The sequence below is a fragment of the Charadrius vociferus genome, unplaced genomic scaffold (assembly GCF_000708025.1).
Source record: "Charadrius vociferus isolate BGI_N301 unplaced genomic scaffold, ASM70802v2 scaffold113, whole genome shotgun sequence".
Classification (NCBI taxonomy): Eukaryota; Metazoa; Chordata; class Aves; order Charadriiformes; family Charadriidae; genus Charadrius; species Charadrius vociferus.
In genome coordinates this window covers 290,221-311,408 of record NW_009647755.1, presented here as the reverse complement: position 1 = coordinate 311,408, position 21,188 = coordinate 290,221, and the positions used below count along the sequence as shown (strand labels likewise).

Sequence of the window (21,188 nt, the reverse complement as noted above, 5' to 3'; positions counted from 1 at the left end):
TCCCAAGTCGGGGGGGGGGGGGAAGACAGTAAAAAAGAGCACAGAAGTCATTTCATCCATTTTCCAATTAACTAAGGCAATTTACAGAAATTTTATAACACCACTATAGTGCCAATTTTCCCAGCCAAAGCTAAACATAAACTAAAGCTACATATTTTTTAAAAGGACTAAAAGCCTGTTTCTGTTCAGTGGCATTTCAGAAGCAGAGGTTAAAACCTAAGCAAAAGCTAGAGTCCTTGCTTTTTAATGCATTAGCCTTTCTCATACCTTTCTACTGGGTTTACAGCATTGAATTTGTTAAATATAATACAGCTATCAAATAACAGATTGCTCATTAAGTGAAAGGAGGTGTTACGTTACAGGGCTCTCTCCTTCAAGTCTTTCCCATAGAGATTGTATTTCCCTGCTATGTAGCTGAGGATGGCTCTGGTCTGCACCATCTTCATCCCATCGATCTCAACCAGGGGCACTTGCTGGAACATCAGGACTCCATCTAGTGTGGAAAGTTGAGGGAAAGCTTGTTAGTTCCTCCTAGACTTTTAGCTTTACAGTAAAGCGAGATACTGAGCATGTCTTCTGCAGTGTAGGAGACCATTGATGTCTTGCCCTAACTGTAAAACTCCATGCAGTAAGCTAACATTGTAGGAAAGATCAAATATTGACTAGCCTGCATCATACTTGTGTAGCTAGGTCATCACAGGGCAGCTGGGCCCCTTGCTTTACAGCATTGCCAGAGCTTCACTGGCTGATGGGAGCTGACACCGCCTGCTCCTTTGCGCTTCTGGACCCTGCCTCATGCTGGCAGAAAAAGCCTGAACCAGCACTTTCAACCCAAGGGATCGGAGGAGACTAAAGATCTGTGTTAAATCAGAACTTAAAAAAACCCAACAACAACAGAAAACCCCAACCAATTATTTTGAATGCAGATCAGTTCCCTGTCAGGGACATACACACATGACTAGAAAGAATGAGAGGGGTAGTACCACAGCAAGACTGAGCTACTGGGACAAAGATGTCAGGCCACTTTAAACATGGTGAAGCAACAGAGTTAGAGGCAGGGATTGGGACAGCAGTTGCTGCTTAAGTAAGTTTTACACAGTCACTCCAGGGACAAGAATTTGAGACCAGACTAGTTTTCTGCTGGACTAATTCACTGTCTTTGGAGATACTCCCTCCTCCATTTACATATTAAGGGCATCCAGAGAACAATCCAGCCCTATTAAAATCACAGCAAAACTCCAAATCCAACTAGGCAGCTGCCACTTTGCATTGCTCAAAGTTAATAATTTATTTTAATTGCTCAATTTTAATCTGTTCACTGCGTCCTTCTTTCACGTAAAAGGGTTCATTTTAACAGGCATGTCTGTTTGCCTTTTTCTCCACAGAGCTATTAAAATCCTTTGCTAGTCTAGAATTAATAAACATTTTTCACTCATTCCATACTATTAATTTACAGTCTAAATTCAGAGTAGTTTTCTTTGCAACAACGAATAGCCTGTGTTTTGTTCTTGTAAACATTCACAGAAAGGTTATATGTTTTCATGTCTTTCAAGAACACACCTCTGCAGCTTAAGGAAGAAATATTAATTGGTATCAATCTAGCAGAAACACAATAGAATGTCAAAACTAACAGCTCTGCAAGGATATTTTTCAGCAGAAAGATGTGAAGTGAAAAATAAAATCTGACTTTCTGGCCCTTGACAAAAAGCGATGCAGCAAATGTGAGTGAACTGAATGCATGGTTTGTTTCTTATCTGCAGAAAAGAGGGATTTCTCTCTTATGACCAGTAGCAGACTGCTTCTCCTTGCTCTGCAGTGAGAACCACTTCACATAATCACTGCAGAGAAAATATATGCAGGATTAAAAGCAGTTTGCCAGTTGTTTTGCAGATTGGATTGTGGTCTGTGGAACATACATTAGAAACTGATCATCTGGACCTACTGTTTGTCACCAACTAGCAGAGCTTATTGATATCCAGCTACCAACTTGGGCAACCTGTGGCTGCATAGATTGAGCCAAGATAGTCATCTCTCAGGCCAACAGGTACAGGTCTGGCCAGGCCAATGCTATTTAGCTCTCTCGGTCTCCAAAACAGTTGTCTGTCTGCAAATTTGGAACAGCCCCCAGCCCGGGCTTTATCCTGGACCCTGCTGGGGCATTGCTTAGATCATCAGCTGGCATGGGCCAAAGTCATGCCTGGACCATTCTAACAACGTGGTGTCTAAACACAGGATACCCTAGCAAAAAGCATGTTGGTAGGGGAAAAAAAAAAAATATTAGAGGGAGAGGTAATGTGGGATTATTCATGTTCAGTTCTGCCCTGCGCGACTGGCAGCATTCCAGAGGTGCCTTTATCAGGATGACTAACTAATTTGCCTTTCTTCAACCCTTTGTGTTAAACCCCACCTTTTTCTTTGTGTTCTCACCCTCTTAAGATCAATATATATATAGAAAAGCCCTTAATCTTCTTTATAAAACTGCCCTATCCTTTTCGTCACCATTTAATTCTTCTCTCTGGATGGATAAGCTTGGACGCTGTATCCAGGATTGTACCACTCTGTCTGGATTAATTAGTATTTTGAAGCAAATTCAGATTTGGGCTTTCAGTACCTGAGCTATCATATTTAGAGCTATAACTGGTGTCTTTACACTGCACTGACCTCCAACATTGTCAGATTCCCAGCCAGATGGATGTGCAAATTTAATTCTGATCTTCTTAATACCATTTCTTTTTTATTTTTGTTCATTTTAGCTTTCCTGTGAGAAATTATTTAAACACAGCTTTTCCTTTCTGAGCAAGCAGCCAGAATACAGCCGAGTTATCTTCCAAGGCTCCTAGTATGTCTTGGCAAGCTCAGCCTGCTGTGAGGTTTCTCTTACATGTCTTGGACAGCAGGTGAACGGCAGGGCAGGTACACTCTTTAGTGCTCCTCACAGTCCCAAATTCTTCCCCGCACCGGCAGCAAGGTCTTCTCCTTCCAGGGTGGCTGCAGAGGGGTTCACTGCTGGACTTCATCTGGCCAAATATCAAGGGCAGTGGCTGGGGGTATGCACTGGTGTTTGGGAACTGGTCTGATACCCAAGGTTGACATGAAGCCTTTGTGACTCGCTACTCTGGCCATGTCAGACTTTCTGCAGGTCTCCCCGCTGGCTCCCTATTTTTTAGCTGGGGGAAGTTTCATGGCTCAGGTTTATCCTGCATAGGGCTGAGACTTGTGTGTTCGCGCAGAGCCTAGCACAAAGGAAAACTTGCTTTCCTGGGGATTTTGGTGCCATGCTGGCCTTTCATTTAGAGGCTTATCATCTCACTGAAGTTCAGAACCAACATACAGGTACATCTGTGCTAGTCAACTCAACAAAAGCTCAGGCCAGCTGGCACAGACTGGCCACATGCACTCTATTCAGCTCACTCTGCCTATAGACCATGGTGCTCACATCTAAATGACATCTTGGAAATGTCCCTTGGCCTGGGACAACCCCCAGATGATGCCTAGGAATTGCTTTGGGGAGTGCGATTTGCCCTGGACCAAAAATCTGCCAGGAACCATGCTAACAGTTCAACAGCATAGATAATTAAATTGCATTAAATAGGAACGTTTCCTACTCCTGTTTAATGTACTGCAATAAACAGAGTCCCAGAAGTTATGGCTTTTAACTTATAGGAGCTGTTTAGCACTGGAAAGAACAGGTTACTCAAAACCAGTATTTCAGTATTCTAGATGTGCACATAGAAGTTTGCACTAGTTTAAATAAACTAATTTTAAACCACAAATTTAGCTAAATTGGAGCATATTTTTGAGGGACTGAGCCTCAGGCATCAAGATTCTTACCTTTGATTAACTTTTCATATTGCTGTCTTGTCTCCAAAAAAATTTCTTCAAACTGTAAGAGAGAATAGTGTTACATTGCTGTATTTGAATATTTTTCTTCTGTGACTGCACATAAACACATGCAGAACAACCAAACCAAGCAAAATATAATGGGCTGGGTCTTCAAATGTGCTGTTTGGTCGCATGTGTCCTGAGGATCACCCATGCATCTTCACAGCTGGGGAGGAGCAGAAGGGCCTGGCCACTTCTGCCTCAAGGCACTGATTCAGAAATAACCTAAATGCAGGTAGAAACAAAGTACAGACATCCACAGGAGGAAGACAGGTTGCAGCCAGTGCAAAGGGAAGCCCGTGCCAGGGCATGTAAGTCAACAACACTCTTGTTTATCCACGTCGTAACTACGAACTAAATAACACTGAGTTGAGGTGGTTTTTGCACAGCTGGAAAACTCAGATTAATTAGCCTTTAAGTAAATCCTCGTTTTGACCCATGATGATTAATTACTTCAGGGGACTGATACTATCTCTAGAAAACTCCAAGCTCCACTGCGTTTGCATCCCAAACACTAACCACAGAACAACGTAGTTACAAACATGCGGTGCCACTGGCCAAATGAATTTAGACACCCTCTTGTAGCCGTTCATCCTCCATGTGCATGTTAAATTATTCCTTCCTGAGGGCAGTTGAAAACAGCAGTCTGGAACACTGTACCAAATGTCAACTAACCTCCACGCCAGCTGCTGCCAACAGCCATCGTACGGGCTCCATTCGCCCCCTTCCATTAAGGTAGGTAAGCTTGGGCTTCCCCGACATGCTTCTGAGCTCCTGGTTCCCTGAAAAATTTTCAGCAGAACACAGTGTCATAAAACTGGTGTAAGTACCATTATTCTGAGGGGAGAGACAGACTTCTATTCTCACTAGGCCTGTTCAAGTTTAAACTTCGTCTGGTTTAAAATATAAAATGAGAGATGGACTGGTGACGCCAAACAGCCTGTGCTAGGAAAGGAAAGATGTGCAGATCTGTAAAGCCTTCCCCAGTGCTACTAGGGAGGTTTGTTATGATTATAAGCAAAGACAGACATGTTTAAATAAGTGATATAAGTCCTGAGCTACAGGGAGAAGCTTGCTGCATTTTAAAACAATTGTCCAAAACCACTGAAAAACCCTACCACATCCTCAGGAAAGTTACTCACTCACCCTTCATTGCTGTCATCCTCATTGAAAAGATGAAAAGCAGGAAAGGAAAACATGTTTTACTGGTAGGCTGAACTTTGCCTAGCTTTGTTTGCCAGGTGTTGGAGAGCATTTTGTGGCTTCAACTGCTATCCACCTCTTTCCTCCGGTAGGGACAACTTAATTGTTAATATTCCCTTTATTCCATGAAACAGGCTGAGCTTCCTTGTTTCTTTGCTGCTTAGGGCAGCCTTGAGGTGCCCCTCAAAGCCAGAACTGGTACCTAGCTGCACTGGCTTCAGGTGGCCTCAAAAGTATCCCCCAGGGCACCGTGGACCTGCGTGCCGAGGGGACTGTCACATCGGAGGCTGTCTGAAGCTTGCTGTAACAGCCCCGCTCTCTGCACCAGGAGCAACAGAGTGTGTAGCAGACAGCGCATCTGTACTGAGCTGTTTCATACATAGGGACAACCAGCTGGATTATTTGTGCTGGCACTTGGGTGTCAGTGTTTGCAAATTCAGGCCTTGATTTCTCTGTGCTCAGTTGCCCTAATTGCTAAAAAAAAAAAATAGGACTTAGTATTCCCCATTCACAAAGATGGTAGTATCACACACTAATGACTGGGAGAAAAAAAGCTTAAAAATGGGTATCCTAATCATGTCCTAATGGCTCAGAAACCAGCGTAGAGTGCCTGATTTAAAAAAATAATTTTACAGACGACCCTAATTTTCTCAGAGTTAAAAGCCAGAGCTGCAACATTCCTTCTGTCACACTTTGCATAAACATGACATTTCCCATTTGAATCAGGTTCACTATGCTCTCGTGATGTGTTTTCTTCAAGTCACAGTGCTTTTGCAAGTGTACTTAAAATAAAGTACGTTTGGAATGTATTTTGCCAAAACTTGATCTTAAAGAACAATCAGATTGAGAGTTCTCCCTTGAGCAGCGCTGGTAAGAATTAGTAAAACAAATGGGGATATTTTGGGTAATTTAGACAATATAATCCCAATACACATAAAGGATAAAATGATCACCCCCAGTTTTAAAGTGCAAATAACTGTTGCTAATTACAATGTTTTGCCTCTAAGACAGGGGTTTTATTAGTTTCTGCACATTGTGTGAGTAGCTTTCACTGTATGGCAGTGCAGCTTATCTATTTAGTTCACAACAGCTAACTAGTGCCTCTTTCATTATCATACTTCTCAGATACATTGCATCTCTATCATTTCAACACACATCGCTCCAACTTGTAATGTACAGAAACTTACAGTAAATAAGACTTTAACTAAAAAAGGCAAAGATACCAAGAATGCGCAATACCAAGAATGTGAAACTTAATCCTCTTGAAAAATTTATCTATTGTTTACAGACCAAAAGCAGAGGGAGTGAAAAGCCTTAGGTATCATTTTATCATTTTACATGAATGAGAAATTCTATATGGCATTAAATTATGTGAGAAGAACAACGACAAATGGAGAATAAAACCCTGTCATCAGCTTCATTTTTGTTTAAATTAAGAATAACTCTGTCAGCTGTAAGTGGATTTTAATTGTCTTGAGCTTCTGACACAGAAAATAACCCTTGTTTTTTTGTAAAGTCTCCTCAAGCTTTAGGTCCACCGAATGCATCTCTATTGACTATACAGGGACCTGACACATGTAGCTCACATACAGACAGCCACATTTCGGTGCCTGGGTCTGAGTCTTGCCGTGAGGACTCAGGTTAGTTGCCCATTCCTATCTGTCTGCTGACAGCTGAAATTCCTTAACAGTGGGCAGATACAAGCCTTGACTTACAAAATTTTACTAAAAGATTTGCGGGGTGTTGTGTTTAAAAAAAAAAAAATAATGACCCGTTTCTGATGCGATATGTTGATGATTAGCAGCCAAGGAATCTTGTAGAGCTTACAGTCATTCTTTACTGTTTGCCTTAGCTGAAAAGGGCCATCGGGCCTCTCCACGTAAGTTACAATTTTTTTGAGAAGTGTAGAATATCTGGGTTACATTCTTCAACAAGAGAAGCAGTGTTTATCTGAATCACAGAATTTCCAGAGTTGGAAGGGACCTCCAGAGATCATCTAATCCAACTCCCCTGCTAAAGTAGGATTGCCCACAGCACATTACTCAGGACTGCATCCAGGCAGGTTTTGAAAATCTCCAGAGAAAGGGACCCCACAGCCTCCCTGGGCAGCCTGTGCCAGTGCTCTGTCACCCTCACTGTAAAGAAGTTTTTCCGTGTGTTGGAACAGAACTTCCTATGTTCCAACTTGCACCCATTGTCCCTCGTCCTGTCACTGGGAACCACCGTGAAGAGTGTTGCTGCATCCTCCTTCGACCCACCCTTTAGATATTTGTAAGTAGTAATAAGGTCTCCCCTCAGCCTTCTCTTCTCCAGGCTAAAGAGTCCCAGCTCTCTCAGCCTTTCCTCGTAAGGGAGATGCTCCAATCCCTCAATCATCTTGGCTGCCCTTCGCTGGACTCTCTCCAGCAGTTCCCTGTCCCAAAAAAACATATTAAACCCACTCAAAATCTTCCCTGACCAGTTACTAGAAAAAATGCAAGCTCTTTTAGGAGCTGTAGGGTTCTGGCACCCCTGGATAGCTGCTTTCGAGGATATGGCAAAACCCCTGTTACAGATTATTGCCCAAGATGCTGCAGAGGCCATTCACTGGACAACAGACAAGGTAAAGACATTGAAGCTTTTGAAGCAAACTGCACCTGCCCTGGGACTGCTAGACTACAGTAAACCATTTACCTTGTTCATACAAGAAGGGCAAGGAATAGCCTCTGGGATGGTAACTAACTCGCTGAACCCTGCTACTCCGCTCCCTCCACCTGGGGAAGGAACTCCACATCACGACTGTGTAGTAACCATCTGTGAAGCTGAAAAGACTCAAGAAGATTTAACAGACGTACCATTTCTAAATCCCAATCTGGAACCATTTGTTGGCGGCTCCTCATGTTATCTGAGCAGCAACTGGGTTAGAGGTTATTCAATAACTACTGTGAATGAAATAGTGGAGGCTTCATCACTCAGTTTGAAGCTGAGTGCACAAGCAGCCAAATTACTTGCATTAACAAAGGTCTATCAGCTGGCCAAAGAAAAGACCGTAAATATTTATGCAGAGCCTCAATACGCATTTGGAGTATGCCATGCTACTGGGCAGTTATGGAAGCTGCGTGGGTTTATAACTTCTAGTAGAAGTAAAATATCAAATGCTCCACAACTTACAGAACTGTTAAAAGCTATACAATTGCCAGAGAAACTTGCCATCATTCGTCAGCCAGCCCATGCTGGCAGAAGGACAAAAGCAGAGATAAGAAATAGTCTAACAAACATTGCCACTAAAGCCACAGCACAACAGCTGTATGAACCACTGGGCTTACAGTCCAGGTCAGACCTGGTGTTGCCCACTCCTGAAAAGATATATTTCACTGTCCCTGCTGAAGAAATGGACTCTTGCAAAAGGTATGAAGTGATCAAAGACTGCCAGGGAATATGGAGAGCAGATATAGAAAACTTTCCTATTTTACCTAAGCAATACATGATTGCCACAGCAAAAATGCATCACCATCCAGGGCATTTTTGGTCTGCTGCACCAGCCCAGACACTGCTGAAGAATTTGTTCATGCCAGGAATTTATGCTGCAGCCAAATAAGTAACCACATCTTGCACCTTTAGACTTCATTAATATTTAGAAAAGACCTCAACACAAAATCTGTCTATATACAAATGTTTTTACTGCTTTTATCTAAACTCCATATTTCCATCCTATTTCCTAGTGAGCCTTAATGACATGCCTGTCCTGAATTTCTCTGAGGATGCTTCTCAGAGATGTAAGAACCGTTTAAGAGGGGATGGTCTTTCCGAAACAGCATTATCTGCATTCACTGGGAAGTGCCCTTTAGACCCGGAGCTGGAAACAGAGTCCAGCACACCAAATGGGCCAGCTTTCCTGCTCAGACCCAGAAGAAACCGCCACAGTGCTAAAGGCTTGCACTGTGTTCTCCCACCCAACTTTGCCTTCCCACGCTTCATCCTCTCAGCGTTTTCACGACTGCCTCGCTGAGCTCCAAACTGCACTGCAGGACTCATTTCCTGGTTAAAAAAAAAAAAAAAAAAAAAAGAAAAGTCTTTCTTTTGCTTTCTCTCTCCTGCAGCTTCTAGGTGCTGAGTAACTATTGAGCCATGCTTAGTCTACCTGGCACACGAACTAAAGAGAGCAGAGAATTTACATTACCCCAGCAGGTGCCCTGATAAGTTTGGAAGTAGCTTCACAATAAGTAGTCGCTCAAATGCTTTAAGAAAAAGGAATTTTTAAGTTAGTACTTACCTTGTGACCTTAATTCAGCCTCCACCCAGCATAGACAGGTTCCCCGGGGGTGTTTAAACTTTGGAGCTCAGGGGAGTTTCCAGCCGTACCCAATTAGAGAGAAAATCTCTCACTGCTATTAAGCTGGCTCTGCCCAGCTTAAAGACGTACGTCTCTGAAAATTGCCATCCAAGGCAGAGACTGTCTTTCTTTTTCACTTTGCTGATTTGACTATACCATGTCGGTAGCCTCATAGTTTCCATCGTAGCCATCTATTCAAACTGCTTTCTTGGAATTATTGGGGAGTTTTACCCAAATAGAAGGGCAAGACACTTTAAAACAGTGAGAAAATTATAGATTTTTCTGGGTCATATTTAAGGTAATAGTAACCATTTAAAGACTAACCAACGAAGTTTCTAGGCTTATTTCACTATTTAACAGTCACCCAGGTTTTTATTTTCAGTGCTGCATGGCACAGAAAAGATACCCAAAGTACGGGATAACAATGCTCAATTACTTTGAAATACAGTTTGCCAATATCAAACTTACTGAGTGATAACTTGATATAAAAAATGGATGAGCAATTTATGTCACAACTCACTCCATGTCTTAAGGCAATAGCATTAATTTTGGAAATTGAGTGTACGTGGCTAATATTCCATTAGGTATGAAATAAACTATGATTTCCCCACCCTGTTTCCACAAAAAGTAACTGCTTCAGCTTTGCTATCTACATTTCAGGTGAAAATACCAAAACTGAAAGTGGACGTGAACAGACACAAAGATGGCATAGCAGATGGGAAATGGGATTTGGGTGCCAAAGATCAGGTTCTCACCTCTAGCATAGACCCACATGTGATGTTGGGCATCACTTTACACCCCTGCAGCAGATGCCAGTACAGCTAATCTGAAGATCTGTTCAGAGAACCCAGCATTGAATCAAGATTATTCCTGCTTTTGAGGTCTTTCATATCAGCATGTACCTGATTGCAGGAGTTGGTTCAGGAACAGTGACCACAGAAAAGCATGCAAGTAACTATTGTCTCCTTGTCCTTTCTGCAGTCTCCAATGCTGCCAATGGCAGCAATAGGCTTAATGGTGGCAAAGAAGTGGAGGAAGAGGTTTCTGATTTGAGGTTCAGGGATGAGTGGTCAAGCAAAGCGTTCTGATGCTTTTTGGATTTGCTGAACATGACCATATCCAACTTTGACTGTTTTTCCCCTTCCACACTGTTTTTCCCCTTCCACACTGTTTTTCCCCTTTGACTGTTTTTCCCCTTTCTGTTTGCCAGAAAGACTTTCCCCTTGTTCTCTTTTTATTTTGCTTCCAGCACAGCCTTTCATAATGTAATTGTAAAGCTCCTTTGACATCTAAAGGTATTGTATCAATGAGGTTACTGTTATCTATAACTTGAATAGCTGTTCTGTGAAACTCTAGAGTAGAAAAGAAAATAAGTTTCTTTTTTTTAAATAATTTTTTTAAGCCACACCTGTGAGTATTCAGGCAGCTGGCATAGAGCCCGCATACCACTTAAGTGATCTTGGGTTGGGCATAGGCAGATTTTAAATAGTGCATATATTATGCCCTGGCATGCCAAGTTCCCACTGCGCTCTGTCGACACACTTCATTGTGCTGTAGGTTATACAGGTCCAAAGTCTTCTCGAAGCATACCTGCTTGCAATCCTCACAGACCACCAAGCAGCTGGTTTGGGGACCATTCCTGATTCCAGCTTCCAGCTGCGTCCTCTCAGAGGTGGGGACAGGGTAAATAACTAACGGCCACTAGAGAGTTAAACAAGGGGGGGTTAGGAGGATTCTGCGCGGTGCTGCTTATCAAGCTCCTAAACTGAGGCACACCACCATTGTGATAAAAAACTGGAGTCCACATGAACAGTTAGAGCAAGTCATGCGTCACTCAAGCCTAGACTTGCTGCAAACCTTCAGCAACTGCTTTGGTTCTGTCCTGAAAGCTTTACTGACCTCCCAAGAACAAGGTTAACCAAGCCTGTGTTCACCCTCCCACATATTTCTGTAAGCTGTTTGGCACTTACTGGACCACCAGCACAGAAAAGTCTGAAAACAGTAATCCTAATTCTGATGTAGACCCATGGTGCTGCTGGCAAGGAGAGCTTAAATGGAGAGCCAGTTTACAGAATATTATTATTTGGATCATTTAGTCTTTATTGATCTAAGTATCTCAATATGGTCAAAAGGCTTATTTATATAGGCACAAGATAGGCACAATCAAGGCTTCAAAGCCAACTGAAAAATAACCTTAGTACAAATTTCATTGTGCAATATTTAGCTTAAATAACTCAGATATTATAATGACTTCATATTTTCACAGAAACTTGTGGAAGTGTATGTTTCCTCTGTTTGGTCTCTGGTGTGTGCTGTGAAACTTTCTAAGCCTCTCAGTTTATGTGCATTGCTAGAGCTAAAACTAGTAACAATCTAAGCTTAGGTTTAAAGAATCTTTTTATTTTCAAGAGAGGGTGTAAAAAGAAAAACAGAAATTTCGATCCTATTTTTATGTGATGTTGGCCAATTATAAAGCTGGACAATGTGGGTTTTGTCCCCCCCCCAAAAAAGTCTTTTTTGCAATAAAAGAAAGATAAAAATTGATTACTGGAAAAAAAATAAAATCGTGCCACAGCCTGTAAAACATTTTTTGTTTGTTTTGGTCCTTTTTTTAAAATAAAACCAGATTTATTTATACTTTTCAGACAAGGAGAAACAGGTTTTATTGACCACAAGTCCATTTCTTCTCTTATAAAACAGTTTTGTTTTCACTGAAGTTCGTGTTTCCCTGGAATTGATCAGAATTTTCATAAGAACCTGTAACCCTAATACAGATTTCAGCATTACTTTATCTTCAAAGGCAAGTATTGTCTCCTTCCCTTAAACCCTCTTACACAGATTTCTCAGCATAAAAAAATTCAATGAAACAAGATTAGCGATACATTATTTACACAACCTAGAACTATCCCACTTTTAAGATCCTCTTTATTCACTGTTTGCTAGCATATTTGAAATTATAAATTGTATGGGTTTTAATGACATTTATGAGTAATGTTCTAACTCTGCATTTACCTTTTTTGCAGATAATAGGTAACAGTTAGTGAAACGTACCTTGGCTTGCTCTCTAATGACGTTTTCAGCATGAGATTCATTTGTTCATGTTGCATGTTCAAGATTGCACAAATCTAGAAGAACAAAAATCAAGGTTTCAATAGGAAAAGGGGTTGAAAAATGACAGCAGATGGAACCTGGCTTCATTTCCTGGTAAAAAATCTGTTAATGCTACAGCTTCTTCATCTGGTGGTAGCTTTCATTGGCAGCCAGGCTGGAGAAAATTCGTATTTGCGGCCATGTTGCTTATTCTTGCTTTAAAAGCCTAAAATTGAAAACAATACAACTTCTAAGAGTAGGGGTGGGAAAAGTTCTAATGACAAGCCAACACAAGCCTGTGAAATCAGCTTCATCACACGATGGCTCAGGGCTGATGACGAGGGACAAGGCAGTTTCCCAGGAGTAAATGGTACAACCTCAGCAAAAACTAGGTGCAAGTCAGATGGTACAATTCTACAAGGCAAGTTATAAAACTATGCAATGATCAATGGTGGGATAATCTGCCTTTCACAATTTCATCTTTCAGAGCTAGAGAGCTGCTTAACCCCTGAATGTTCAATATATTTCAAGATTTCACAGCATTTATTATTTTACCCTTGATATCACTTAAAACCTTTTAAATTCCTGGCCTTAATGACATCCTCTAATACTGATTTCCACCATCTTAGTATGAAAATGTTTCCTTTCATTGCTTGTATTTTGCTGCTTTTCATTTCATTGAGTGTCTTATTCCACTTCTGTTACAAGATAGTGGAGATGAAAGCCCTTCTCTGTCTCTCTTACTGGGACCATATGCATAAAAATTATTTCTCTAATTATTTTTTAAACAAATTGGACTGTAATTCACTTCTCACGTGCCATTTCTCAGCTCTGCTTTTTAATTTTCTGTTCTTTGCATTTTACTTTGTTGGTTGTATTTCCTGATCTTCACTTGATTACTTCTGCATTCTGTAAGAGTGCAAGAAACTGCCAAGCATTTTAACTTGTCTTCCTCAAAACTTCAAGTGACTATGGGTGTGTTATATGCAGAAATTATGTGCAGAAAAGCAAACTTGGAGAGAATGGAGGGCACTTTCTCTTCTACTATCAGGATAGCTTCAATCAGTTGCTGGACTTCCGCCCACAGAAGTTTGACAGACACAAAAGATTGTAACTAGCTTCACTCAAGAGGAAAAAGGTTTACAGGAATTAAGAAACTATTTACTTTTCTCAGCTTTGCTCCAATACAGAGTTGATGGAGATAATCATGATGTAAACCTACATTTCAAGTTTATTTCTGCATCCCTGGACAGTTTTATAAATTGCATATATACAGCAGTTGCTACATTTCCATAAAAACTACAAGGAAAAAATGATCAGAAGAAACTGTAGATATAGTATAAGATACATTGAAAGTGGGGGGAAAAATAGGTGGTTAGTCATGTGTGTGCTGGGTCAGATATGACCTCCACTTGCTTTTGTTCCCTTGTTCTCAGGGAGAGATTTTCAATGCAAGTTCAATAATGGAATAGGAATCTGGCTCATCTTGCCCAGCTAGTTCACAGCGCACTTCCCAAAGGCAACATCTCACTTATACATACATACATACATAAGCCTCTTTTCATCAGCCTGCACAGTGAGAGGTTAAATTGCACATCTGTATACATAGAACTGAACTGCCCTTGCCATAGCAGGAATATTGAAAGAAGGCTTTGGTGTGCCTGAGAGCCACGCTGAAGCTGTACATAGTCTTCATGTACAAGATAATAACAATGTAATAAGTAAAATACAGTAAATGCACTCATGTTAGAACAGTGTTGATGAAGCTATGTTTCACTGCTGAAATGTGGAGATTCCTAATCTTCTACATAGGAACAAGCAGAAAAGACAGATCAATCTTTAGAGCCCAAATCTTGTCTTCAGTAGTCTGGCTTGAAGAGGCATCCTTCTTACTTCAAGAACCAGGACACTATCCAGCTAGTGAAGTCTTACTCTGTCCCTTTTGTAGGGTAAAAGTGACCCCTGGATCCTGGAGATGTATGTTCTCCAGTCTCATCCCTGCACTCCTTCATATTAGTACCTGTTACTATTAGCAAGAAAGTACCATGGCACTAGAAAAATAAACAGTGTGCTTGTTTAGTTAAGGTTAAGATACACACACTCCTGTTACATCTTTTTGTTGTGTGGTCTTACTTTGTTTGTGAGAACTTAAACAATGAGATAATCTGCAAAGTGTGAGAGTTACACTGTTCATTTCAAAGCTGTCTCTATGCAACCTCTTCTTAGAGAAACTTTCTCAGACATAACTGCTCAAAGCAGGTTTTCAAAGGAATCCAGAACAAACAGTTCTTCCCCAGATCATCCCTTGAGTAAAGTTCTCGTACAGCAAAACTGTCTGCTGAATTTATGTAATTCTGCAAGAGTGAAATAAGGTAGTTACTTCCTTGAGAAAGAGAGTGAAGGGATGATCTCTGCTTGAACTGATGCGTGTCCAAGTAGGCTGGCAGAGATGAGGTCATATGTGTTAACCTATGGCATCTAAAGCTGCAGGGTAAGGTGAAGCTCTTTCTCTCTTGCCAGAGAGTATAACATTTCCATTCCATCTTCTCTTGGTTGACGTTTCTAGGTGTGAGATTAAGTGGTTCTGCTGCAGTGTAGAAGTTGGTCTGAAATGGAAAGTAGTAGCAGTAGGGCAAGCAACATAAACGAATTGGAATTCTGTGTTAGGATTAAGAAGTGATGCCTATAGCTGTGTACTTCATGGGTCAATGTCAGAGTTGGACATAGAGTTATACAACCATGCTATTTGAAAATTTCCACTATATGCCAAAGTCACATTAGCTTTTTTGGATGCCAGTGCCACGCTGGGAGCTGGTATATGGCTGATTATCCACCGTGTCCTTCAGCTTCTCCTCCTCTGAGTTACTCACCACTTCTCACTTCAGTGGGAATTTAGGTAAACTGAATTTAGCTACACTAAATGCATCTTTTTTATTCATTCCCAGTTCAGATCACTGAATTTCACCTTTTCTCCCTATTGTCACTTTTTTATCTTCTGTGAACTGTGCTAATTTTTCTTTTAGCCCCTTGATAACAATGTTAAATAGCAAAGTGCTGAGGATCTAAAACTGCTATCTTCACCTACCTAATATGTAGTTACAGAGGGGCCAGGACCAGACTCTCCTCAGAGGAGCATAGAGAAAGGAGGAGAAGCAACAGGCATACACTATAGCATGAGAAATTCCAACAAAGAAAGTTTTACAGGTCAAAGCCTGTAAGGGGCAGCTGGAGATGTGTATGCTTATGGCTGATCTCTGCCCTGCACTCCCAGGTGGTTTGCAGACCTGCTAAGTCATATGCTAAGAGGTTAACCATGCCTCACAGATAAATTGCCATCTGGTGATATTTATTTCTTTCCATCGACTACAAAAGTAGTCATAGTTCAAAAGCGGGCATCTAGTGCTTAGAGGTTTAACGTTACTGTACCAGACTCTGTCCTTCAGGTCCTTCCCACAGAGGCTGTACTTTTCAGGCTGTATGGCTGAGGATGGCTTTGGGCTACACCACCTTCATCCCACTGGTCCCCACCATGGGCACTTGCTGAAAGAGCAGGGCTCCATCTGGGGACAGGAAGAAGTAACATCAGTCTAATTCCATGCCCACAGCTCTTGCGTTATTGAAATGGAGCTGAGACATGCCTCGTAGAAATTTCCCCCTGCCGCAAGTAGGATACAGAAGAGCCTTTCTTAGGAGCAAGGTTGGAGTTTAACGCAACTCCAAATTTCGGGTGGTGAGTGCAGCCTCCCGGCAGCCCGCCAAGGGACCCAATGTCCAGCTCATACGCACCTCCTCGGAAATGCGAACTTCCCCCTCGTGTACCTCAAAGCAGTGGCCACTGTGCACAAGAGCCAGCTCGAAGGCCACCATCAGGTCCCAGTAATCCCCACGGGCCCATTTGGAAACCAGCTGAGGGGCAAGCTTATTTGTACCACATAAAAACCTGATACTGATGTATGGGGTGTACACAGCCAGGCACTGGCGGACACAGCCGGTTCCAGCTGGTTCCAGCTGGATCCAGACGGCTCTGACCGACCCCCCACAGGGCAGGGCTGAGCCCCACAGCCACAGTGGGGGCACCTCTGTGGAAAATGTATTTAAGAAGGGGTGAAACACTGCACGGCAGAGTGTGAGGGGAAAGCAGTGTGAGAAACAGCCCTGTGAACACCAAGAGCAGAAGGCAGGGAAGAGGTAGAGGAGTCCGGAACAAAGGAGGTAAGTTGAGCTTGGGAAGAAAAGGAGTGAGAGGAATCATAGAACGGTTTAGGTTGAAAGGGACCTTAAAGATCATCGAGTTCCAACCCCCCTGCCATGGACAGGGACACCTCCCACTAGACCAGGTTGCTCAAAGCCCCATCCAGCCTGGCCTTGAACACCTCCAGGGATGAGGCATCCACAACTTCCCTGGACAACTTGTTCCAATGCCTCACCACCTTCAGAGTGAAAAATTTCTTCCTGGTATCTAATCCAAAACTCCCCTCTTCCAGTTTGAAGCCATTCCCCCTCGTCCCATTGCTACACGACCTTGTAAAAAGTCCCTCTCCAGCCTTCTTGTAGGTGCCCTTCAGATACTGGAAGGCCACAGTAAGGTCTCCCCAGAACCTTCTCTTCTCCAGGCTGAACAACCCCAACTCTCTCAGCCTGTCTTCATAGGAGAGCTGCTCCAGCCCTTTGATCACCTTTGTGGTGTTTAGGAAGGTGTTTTAAGTTTTTGTCTTTTTGTTTCTCACCATCCAACTCTATATTAAATTGGCAAGAAATTAAAAACAATTTTCCCCAAATCAAGTCTATTTTGCCTATGACGGTAATTGGTAAGTGACCTCCCTGTTTTTATCTCAGCCCACAAGCTTTCTCATCTCATTTTCTCTTCCCCACCTGTTGAGGAGGGGCAGTGAAAGAGCTTCTGGGTGAGCATCTTGCAGCCGGCCAAGGTCACCCCACCACAACTACTGACAGAAAGAATAAGATGGCAGCTGGCAGCCTGAGCCTAAGCACTAAATGCATGCTCCTTTGATCGTTTTGAGCTAATATTCCTCAGGCTGGGAAGACTGAAAGGCTGGTTTGCGTGGTAGTACACAAAGTAACAAAATCTGGTAGAAGTGTTCAAGACTGTCAAATATCTTACCTTGCAGTAACTTCCTAGACTGGTCTCTGCTTTCCAGAAATAGTCCTTTGAACCAGAAAGGTAACAAGGTAAGTGAGTCAGGAAAGATGACTTCAGGCTGCAGCCACCTTTCCCATGGCCCTCAACACTGGGATGGAGATACAGCATGCTGTTAGACACAGGCCAGGAACAAAGACATTTTGGTGTTGAAAGTTGATTGTTATGGAGGTAAAACCAAAAAATTCTTACCTTAAATTACATCTTTTTTCAATTATGCATTTCTGTGCCTAAGTAAAGCAATACTGGTAACTGCATTGTACAGGAAGCACAGCGATGATCCTCTCAGAGATCAGGAAAGTGATTCACTAAATGAAAATCACTTACAAAAAGTTATTTTCTAAGAGTATGTTAATTGCTGTACTCATGTATCCAGTATGTTTTGGCAGTAGTTTTACAAATGCTTAAGCTGATCTACACAACTGAAAACAGTACAATTAAGAACGTGGTCATACCTCCTCTGTGGCTCACAGACACTTGTTCTTACTGCCTAACTTGTGCTGGCACCAGCAATCTAGTTGACTGTGTGATTAATTGTCTGAGCCAGTAAAAAATCACCCTTAAAATAAAAAGTCTAGATCTTTCAACTCGTTCAGCGTATGTGTAAATAGTAGGACAAGAAAAGCAGGGAAGGAGATGGTGTAGGCAGGGGAGGCCTGTCTTTTTTAGTGAGAGAGTTGGCTGTAAAACCACAGCCGGAACTATTCACTATGAATAGGGTACACAGTAAAGACATGAGAAATAAAGTATAGCCCTTGCAGGGCATTTTGTATCTCTCTACTAAGCATAGAAAAATCTGTCAAATGCCTGCTGTAGGCAGTGTTAGGAACCTTCCACTCTGCTGGTCTGACTCGTTTTGCTTGAATTTGGCATCTTGCGTTTTTTTCAGTTAGTGTTGCTATAGTCAGGTATGAAGAAGTGCCACAAGAAGCAGGCAGGCAGATCTGCAAAATCCCTACAAATAGCTGGCACTTCTTTTCCACCTTCAGAGGTGCTCACCCAAACACTAAAGCTCCATCAGAATTAACTGCAACCTACCAAAATATAAGCAAACACAATGCAGAGTAAAGATCCCATACAGTCATCAGAAACCATAACTTGTACTAAAGCCTATATCCTTGACTCACTATTAAATCGATGAGAATTTTCCCAGTACTTTCAATGGGAATGAACTTGCAATTCCATTGACAGCGAGTGTTTTAAACCAAAACAGGTTGTGTAGGACCACAACCCTTACTCCCACCAAGCATAACTTTTGCCTGGCTATCAGAATGATGCCGCAGGCTGACTTGTACATAAAAAGGTCTTATCAGAGCAAGGGTTGTAGACAAACCCAAGTCTTTCTTGGAAAATACATCAAAACTGCCTGTTTAACACCTAAGTGCTTTGAGACAGTTAAAAGTGAAACAATTCCTGAGGTTATCGTGTTCTTAACTAATTTTGAGCCAGGAATTATTGCCCCAGCAACATCGAGAGACATAGGAGAAAGGCAGCAAACATCTGTATATCTTCTTTGCTTACTACTGTCTTTAAGGCTGGTAACAGAACTAAAGTGCTCTGATCTGTCTTATAAGCATTACCAAAGTCAGCTAAAGACCTAAATAATTACTGCTAGATAGCTGTACCAGGACTCAAGGACACTCAGTATGGGGATTTTTTTACAGAAGACTTAGATATAAGCTGATTTCCTCTCTAGTTAGCCCAGAATTTGGAAGATCGTGATAATAGTCTATAGACGTGTCAGTCTGTACAGGCTAGAAACTAAACTGACAAACCTGTGTGGGAATATCCAAATAAGAAATGACACATCCTTAGACAGAGTCACACCATGTAGCCCTGTGATGACAGCATAAACAAAAACGGTGGAAATGGAAAGGTGCATACTAGTTTATATATAAACCATAGAATCACAGAATGGTTTAGGTTGGAAAGGACCTTGAAGATCATCAAGTTCCAACCCCCCTGCCATGGGCAGGGACACCTCCCACTAGACCAGGATGCCCAAGGCCACGTCCAGCCTGGCCTTGAACACCTCCAGGGATGGGGCCTCAACAACCTCTCTGGGCAACCTGTTCCAGTGCCTTACCACCCTCAAAGTGAAAAACTTCTTCCTAATGTTTAATCTAAACCTGCCCTCTTCCAGTTTATATCCATTCCCCTTCGTCCTGTCACTACATGCCCTAGTAAAAAGTCCTTCCCCAGCTCTCCTGTAGGCCCCCTTTAGGTACTGGAAGGCCGCAATAAGATATCCCCGGAGCCTTCTCTTCTCCTAAACACATTTAGGTGTCTTCATCTCAAACCAAATCAAGAAGATAAATAAAAAAATAACGAAACAGAATACAAGTTCTCATCAATGATTTACTGAAATATCAGAAAATTACCCATAAGTTGGGCCAGACACAGAGCATGACAGGGTATGTCTATATTAGTGGGCTGTAACAGGAGTATGTTTTTAAAATGAATTTTTTAACTGTGCTTTGGCTCCAGTCACAGTGTGATCTTGGAGTGCACAAATTGGATTCTTTCTGGATCAAAATAAACTGAAAGATATGCTCCAAGAGTTTGTCAAATGCAGTTTAAATGGCATTCCAGCCACACAGCCACTCTTGAGCTAGGCTGAGGTAACCCTGTCCCAAACACATACGGTGTTGATGACAAGGTGTCTGTACTAACAGGTCTTCTATTCACATTCACCGCTACTGTGCCACCCTATTTACTAAAAGGTGTGGCCATCGCCTATTAGGCTTATCACCAACAAGTATTGGCAGTCACCTCCTACATCTTCTGTATCTTTGTTTGCAGAACATTTGTTTGAGCAGCATTATACCACAACTTTCCTCATATTCTGGAGAAAAAGTTCACTTAGCGAAGGAATTAATATCAACAACTACAGGGTTTTCCAAATTTTCATATTAAACCAATCTGAGATTAAACTAAGGACTAAACTGTAATTGCAATTGTCATTAGGAAGGCAGGTGACAGATAAACCAGCGTATAAACTTTGTATTCCTGGCAATAAGGGAAAAGTATTTGTAGTGCTGAGAACTACAGTCATGCTGAAGCTGGAGAGATTGATGAGCTCTCAAGTGGGCAACTCGTTCATCAAATAACAGACAAGTGTACTCACTGCATTCCAAGGTCAAGCAGCATCTTATTTCTCAACCCGTAGGTAACAGAGGAATTAAACAATGCCATCAGGGATTCAGCACAAGTCTTTTCTTGTAAACTATATCATTAATATAGAACTATAAATAACAGATAACCCCAAGATAACATCCTACAGTGCAGCTTTTCAAAGCATAAGTGCCATTTATCAAAGTGATTAAAAACATTTGAAATTCCTTTGTCAAGCCATCCGCTGAAACCATAGATTAAAAAAAAAAAAAAAGAGGAAAAGAAATAACATTTTGAGCTTGGCAGGTATTAGACCTTAGACAGGAACTATACAAGTTTGTGTGATGGTTTACTACAAAATTTAGAACACCTCCCTTCTCTGGTTTATAAATGCAAATGGAATTAATGCCTTTGAATGAGGCATATGGG

The 21,188-nt window shown here is 41.8% G+C and overlaps 1 protein-coding gene across 1 annotated transcript in view; it reads right to left on the bottom strand.

The window, feature by feature from the left end:
• The window catches only part of LOC104283901 (glutathione S-transferase 3-like), an 8,444-nt gene extending 3,757 nt beyond the window's left edge, over window positions 1-4,687 (bottom strand). Inside the window, exons 1-3 of the mRNA XM_009882141.1 lie at window positions 4,558-4,687; window positions 3,832-3,883; window positions 361-493 (exon numbers count right to left, since the gene is read on the bottom strand). Coding sequence (XP_009880443.1) covers window positions 361-493; window positions 3,832-3,883; window positions 4,558-4,644 — 272 coding nt within the window. The 5' untranslated portion in view covers window positions 4,645-4,687. The remainder of the gene's footprint in view (window positions 1-360; window positions 494-3,831; window positions 3,884-4,557) is intronic.
• Between the last annotated feature and the right edge of the window lie 16,501 nt (window positions 4,688-21,188).